Source organism: Alexandromys fortis, unplaced genomic scaffold, assembly GCF_014885135.2.
Source record: "Alexandromys fortis isolate MF-2015 unplaced genomic scaffold, M_Fortis_MF-2015_v1.1 scaffold_372, whole genome shotgun sequence".
Lineage (NCBI taxonomy): Eukaryota > Metazoa > Chordata > Mammalia > Rodentia > Cricetidae > Alexandromys > Alexandromys fortis.
The window spans coordinates 529,395-536,321 of NW_026068255.1; the positions used below are offsets into that span (position 1 = coordinate 529,395).

A 6,927-nucleotide genomic window follows, 5' to 3' on the forward strand; every position below is an offset into this window, starting at 1 on the left:
TCCCACAAAGCCAGTTCGTGCAGTAGGATCAAAAACCCATTGCCATTGTTCTTGGGGTCTCAGTAGTCCTCATTGTCTGCTATGTTCAGCAAGACTGGTTTTAACCCAGGCTTTTTCAGACCCAGGCCAGCTGGCCTTGGTGAGTTCCCGATAGAACATGTCTTTTTTTCACTTTACGGTTTATATTTACTCCTGTAGAATCTTTCAAGCAATATGAAAATGACCATGCGGTTACAATGTATTTTTAAGTGAATGATTACAATGAATACAATTAAAAAGCAACTTGTTTTCCATATCCCTTCCATGTTTTATGTATTACAGGTAAAAAGTCAGTTATCCCTAGAACCTACATACATTCATACTCAAGCAACTTGTTAGAGATTAATAGAGTGTAAGTAAGCAAGGTATCTTTCTCAGCCAGGTCTTTTGTTGGCAGGCTATATTTTGTTGCTACAAAGAAAGGACGAATTATTTTATTATTTATCACTAAAGGTAACCTTATAAGAGATCTTGGAAGAATCGTAAATCTAAACTTTTATATATGAAAAAAATCAGTCAGATCTATTCTAAATCCTCAGGGGGCATACCCACTCATCAGCAGAAATGGGTACAAGGAATTAATCATCTCCCCTGATCACCAACCCACCCTAGCAAGAAAGATACATCAGCAATAGCCAGGCTGTCATTGTTCTTGCTTCTTGACCTCAATGAGTTCCTCACTCAGTTCTTAAAGGTATGTCTTTTTAAATTGTTTTCCAAAATTTATTTTTTAACCTCAAAGCCATTAGCAAAAACATCATAATCTAACCTTAAGTAATTGTTTAAAGTTTTTTTTTTTAACTATGATGCACACAAAAACCTGTGACTACATCTCCCAACACTAGGTATAAAATAATTTAAGCTAGCTGGGCTTCTGGGACTCAATATTTTTTCTAAATTATTGATTTCAGCCACAGTCTATAATATCCTCAGGAGAAACTAGCTGTATGACATTTTCTTGCTCTTATTTTCTGTCCTCTGCAGCCTCTGTTTTACCAGGGGCAGGAACAACAATATATCCTACCTTTACCTGTATTAATTTTTTCACTAATCTAACTCTATCACAATCCCTCATTATATTTATTAAAGATTCTCAGTCATCAAAAAACCTATTTAAACTAACACTATTATTGTATAAAATTAAACAGTACAGTTTAGGAAGAAATAAATTTAATAACAACCCACAGGTAAAAATGCCCAGTGGAATGGAATATTTCCATGAGAAAATTGTAACATATTAGGATCAGTGGGATCTTCTCATATCCATTCACACCGTGCTAGATACCAGAGAAAAATGGCAGCAGCAAGCATGTAAAGGCATAGCAGTAGCAAGAAATATTCTGGGGCCAAGGTTCTTGGCACCTTGTCTATCTGAGATTCAGTCATAGGAGCTTGAATTCCTGGTGAGCTGGCTTCCTGAACCTCAACTGCCACCTGCTGCTCCTCTAACATGACCACTGGCTCTGTAGACTCATTGTATCAGATGCGAGTAAGATTTAATTTCAGAATGGTACCTACTTTATTAGTGAGGTGTAGTTATATGTCCCTACTTTTATAATCATATGTAACACAAAAATTATACTTGGGAACCAAAGAATTTATGTTGTCAGACATATAGGTAGCTTCCTATTAGAAAAAAAATGCGAATCATAACTTCAGCAGTTGTTATTTGAAAAATGTCAAAAACCTACTTTCTCTAAATTTGGTTCCATCATTAGCAATAAGGGAAAATGTAGTAAAACTAAGAATCGGTTCACTTGGATTAGGAAGATATATAGAAGGTATGTGAATTTTGCTAGGCACTGTATAAATTATGTAAACAGTTACTATGCTCTTTAATAGCAAGAAAACCTTGCAACTATTTAAGAATGACAGGAAACTTGACAGCAACAGGGACTAAGTATCGCATAGTCAAAATCAGTTCAACTAATGGCAGTCTGAATGTATTTATTAAAATTAACTTGAATTTGATCATGCCATCACTAACTTTCCTTCTATCTTATTTCCTGGGTATTGCTAAAAGATGATTTGAAATAATATTAGAATTGGAGAAAAGAAGGAAATCCATATCCTCACTGGTCAATTATCTTTCATTTGATAGAATTATCTCTGAGAAGGGCATAAATAGTAGAAACACTGAAGCAGAATCCTAGAAGAAATCCAGTTCATCGCTCCAATCTTGTCATAGTAGCAGTGCCTCTTAATTTGCTGTCTTTTTATAATTTAATTATAGTTTTAAAACATACCATTCTCTGAGAAAATTCTTCTTTTGACAACAGTTTCTTCAGAGCTGCTTTCATGGCTTCGTTTCTCAAGCTGTAGATAACTGGATTGAGTGTTGGAGGTATTACAGTGTAGACTATGGAGAATGTGAGGTCCATAGCTGACAGGGAATCTGAAGGGGGTCTTAGAAACTCAAAGCCTGCAGCTGAGAGGAAGAAAGAGACTACAAACAAGTGTGGTAAGCAGGTAGAGAATACCTTCGTCCGACCATCAGCTGACGGAATCCTCATCACCGTTAAGAAGATCTGAACATAGGAGAACACAATGGCGATCAAGCAGACAAAGGCTGTGGATGTTGTGAATGCAGCCACTGCAATCTCATTAATGAATTCGTAAGAACAAGCTAGTTTTAGCATTTGGGGAATGTCACAGAAGAACTGGTGAATAATCCTCTGCCCACAAAGAGGAATTGAAAAGTTAACAGCTGTGTGTATGAGCCCAGATAGGCCTCCTGCCATCCAGACAGCTATCACTGCACGCTTGCAGGCAAGGTTATCCATAATTGTCTCATACTGAAGAGGCCGACAAATGGCAACATACCGGTCATAAGACATCACTGTGAGGATAGCTACTTCTGATGATGCCAAAGATATGAAGAAGAAAACTTGAAGCATGCACTGACCAAGGTAAATGAAACCGTTGTCCATGAGTGAGTTTGCAATGGATTGGGGGACAGTGACAGAGATGAAGCAGAGGTCCAAAAGAGAAAGGTGCTTCAAGAAGTAATACATTGGAGAATGCAGATGGTGGTCCAAGGTGATGATGGTGATAATGAGCAGATTGCCCATGATGGCCAGCAGGTATGTCATCAAAAAGAGCACTGCATGTAAAACCTGCAACTTACGCTCATCAGAGAACCCCATGAGGAGGAATCCAGTCTTCGAGCTTACATTCATTAGGGTCACTCTCGAGACTCGAAGTTTAGCTCTATTTAGGAAAAGACAGAATAAAACTACTGATATCAGAAAGAATTTGTCATTACTGGGATTAGCTACCATTCAATTCTGATAAATATTTAGCATTTTTTCTGGGAATAGAAACCCAAATGTGATTAACAAGTCATGAGAATTTTCTCAAATAGAACCCGACTTGTCAAAGTTAGAAAAACTGAATGATGTTGGAAATAGCTTTGCTTCAATAAAACCAGTGAAAATGAGGTCAATATAGTAGCTTCATCTTTTCTACATGTAACCTTAGCATCAAAATAATACACCACATTTAACAGTAATCAGCCAGGCTGTGGTGGTGCACACCTTTCATTCCAGCACTTGGGAGGCAGAGGCAGACAGATCTCTGTGAGTTTGAGACTAGCCTAGTGTACAAAGTGAGTTCCAGGGCTGTTACACAAATATCAAAGTACCAAATACTACTATTACTACTACTACTAATAATAATAATAACAGCAATACTAAAATAGTAATAATAATAAATACACTGCAGCCTTCTATGATAAGTATAGAGAATTCAGTTGCTGGTACAACTTATATATGGTTAGGAATAACCCAGAATAAACGGAGGAAAAATATGTCACTTCATAGAGCACATGAAGGCAGTTATATGTTAAATTTCTCATTTTTCTATCTGTACAGGAATAAAATTCTCTTTAGCTTTTCTCCTTTCTCAGTCAGTATCGACATATGTGCCCATCCGAGTTCCGTCTCAGTAACTACTTCATTACAGTGTGGTATTCTCTCTCTCTCTCTCTCTCTCTCTCTCTCTCTCTCTCTCTCTCTCTCTCTCTCAATGAACCATTCATATTGATCGCTGTGTTGTGCTCTGTGTAAATATATGTGTATCTCTGTATTGAATTAGATAGTGTATCTTACCCATTTTAGAGAATGAGCAAGCAAGCCCTGGTTTCTCCTGTTACCGCTTTGCTCCTGTTTCAGAGCCTCATGTAATGATTCCTGGTTAGCTACTTCCAGCTGGGTCAGCTCCACATCTCTGTCATATCTCTTCCATTTTCGCATTCAAACAACATTAAATTTTTATCTGCTAATTATTTCTTTAGCTATTAAATCTTGCTACTTTAAAGATGAGTCTCTTATCTTTGGCAGTTTCATTTCTCAGCTTTATACAGTTCCAGTCCTGCTTCCATGTTGTTCTGAGCTGACTTTCTTAGCTTCACACTTTAATTTCTGCTGATTTCATTATTATAAGTGATATCCAAAAACCTTAGCATTCCAAACACTATCTTCCCAACATGTTCCCTGACTGATCTCCTAGTTCTCCTCTCATTGTAACTTATTCAACACCTGTGTCTAATAAAGATGATTTCCTACATTGCTCTTAAGGAACAAATCATGTCATAAGTCTATGCTGTTTTGTCTTTTCTTAAACTGTATTTTGACATTTCATAAAATTCTTACTCTAAGATTCCATCTATTTTGCTTGGAAAATATTTGAGAATTTTAAGATAGTCACATTATTTCCCTGACTAAAAATTTTCTCGAGCTTAACAGACAGCCCAAGAAGGGCTCATGTAAGGCAACCCATACCACATATAATTCACGTCTTTTCTGGACTCACTCTCTGCATGTATTTTCCAGTCTGTTTAAACTATTCTTTGGGAAAGGAAACTGAGAGTCTCATTAGAAGTCATTCCACTGATAGCTGAAATGGATGCTCCTGCATGCTACTTAGATGTCAAGTGAATTCTACCGAATTTGGAGAAGTTTCTCTTACCAATGCTGACCTTAGTCAGTGGGAACAAATTTCACTGGATCCTTGAGATTCTTGGATTTACTGGATCTTGAGATTCTCTGTTCTAGAATCTAGATGTGAGATTTTCATGTAAGAAAAGGACTAAGGGGCTCTCATACAAAACTGAGTATGAGTCAGGGGATGCTTCAACTCCTCATTAAGAGCTTGGTTTCCGAAGCTGCCCAGGCACCAGGGGACATGCTGTTCCTTCAGGCTGGGTCTCAGGTAAACACTGTAAGTTCAAAGTGTGGAATTTTGAGGAGCTCTCTCTCAGGGACTCACTCCAGTGGAGAGTTGCTAATTATTCTCTTGATTTAACGGAATGTTATGGTCTAAGTATTATAGATAAGAAATGAATAGTCTTTTAAATCTGCCTTCTACACTTTATGTTGATATATTTCTCTACAATAAGTACATTTCCCTTTTATTTTTAATTTCAATTTAACTGGTCCTTGATAAACTCATGCATGTTTGTTTAGGCTTAATGTAAAAAGGCAACTATTTACAGGATTCATTTACAGGAACTTGCAATTACAATTATAATTAATGCATTAATCCATTTTAGCATCATATGAACTCAAAGTTTCCTCAAAACACCATGTCTTTCTTAAAATAACTGTAAAGGTGATTATTTTCAAGCTTCCATTTTAATAATTAATGAGGTTTGTATGTGAAATATCTCTTACAGACTTATGTATCTGAGAGCGTGGTGCCTAGCTGGTGGCATTGTTCAGAAGGCTGTTGGAATCTTAAGGACATTGAGTTTCTTTGGGGAAAGTTGTAAATTTGGAACTTTCTAACCTGGGTTCCACTTCTTGTTTGCTCTCTGCTTCTTGCCTATTAAAGCAACATGGCCAGCAGCCTCATGGTCCTGCTACCACATCTTCCCCAACGGTGAAAGTACCTTCTCAAACTTTAAGCCAACATAAGCCCTTGCTTCCATAAGTTTCTTCTTATTGGACATTTGATCACAACAGTGAAATTCCTATTAGAGAAAATGGAACTCCCCCCAAAGCATTATAGTCTTATAGTCAAAGTAGAAACGATGGGAGCCAGGTGATCAAAAAACCTTTAGCTAAAGTTCAACTCAGTGGGGCATGTTTGTTACAGACACTCTTAGGAGCTGGCAGAATTCCCTCATTGGTTCCCTGTTCTAGGGAATGAGAGCTATAATAGTTAGGAAAGCCAGTATTGCACCCTCACAGTAATCACAGAGCTTAGTGCCACCATCAAGGATTTGAAAGATCCAGGGGTGGTGATTCCCAATGCATTCCCTTTTACCTTTCCTAGTTTGTCTGTACAGAAAGTGAGTAGATCATGGAAAATGATGGCTGATCATTGTAAGTTTAATTAATTTGCAACCCCAACCCTAGCGGCCCTGCTGGATCCTTACTTGAATAGATTAACACATCTCCTTGTTCCTGGAATGTTGCTTTTCATTTAGCAAATGCTTTTTCCTCCATACCATGCTATAAGGCTCACAATAATCAATTTGCTTTGGTCTCAAATTTATGTCAGTTCTTTAGTCTTGTATCATAACTTAGTTTGTATGGATCCTGATCACCTGTCTTCAAGGCATCATGCTAGTCAATGGCATTGTGCTGATTGGACTATGTGAGTGATTTTATAGATATTGAGAGTAGAACTGCTATTGATAGTTCCTGGGGGCAGTAAATGACGGCAGATTGAGTTACAGATACTAAATTAGTCAGGTATTTGCTGTAACACAGTATGGTGACAAGATAACAATATGTACTTTATATCTTAGAAAGTTAGAAGAGGGAGCTGGGAGGCGCCCGCGCCGGCAGACGGAGCTGGGAGGCGCCCGCGCCGGCAGACGGAGCTGGGAGGCGCCCGCGCCGGCAGACGGAGCTGGGAGGCGCCCGCGCCGGCAGACGGAGC

General features: G+C 38.2%; 1 protein-coding gene across 1 annotated transcript; it reads right to left on the reverse strand.

The window, feature by feature from the left end:
• Positions 1-2,255: 2,255 nt before the first annotated feature.
• LOC126494278 (olfactory receptor 14J1-like) lies at positions 2,256-3,221 on the reverse strand. Its single transcript, XM_050131532.1, has one exon. It carries the CDS (start codon positions 3,216-3,218, stop codon positions 2,256-2,258), a length of 963 nt encoding a protein of 320 aa, XP_049987489.1. The 5' UTR covers positions 3,219-3,221.
• Positions 3,222-6,927: the final 3,706 nt, after the last annotated feature.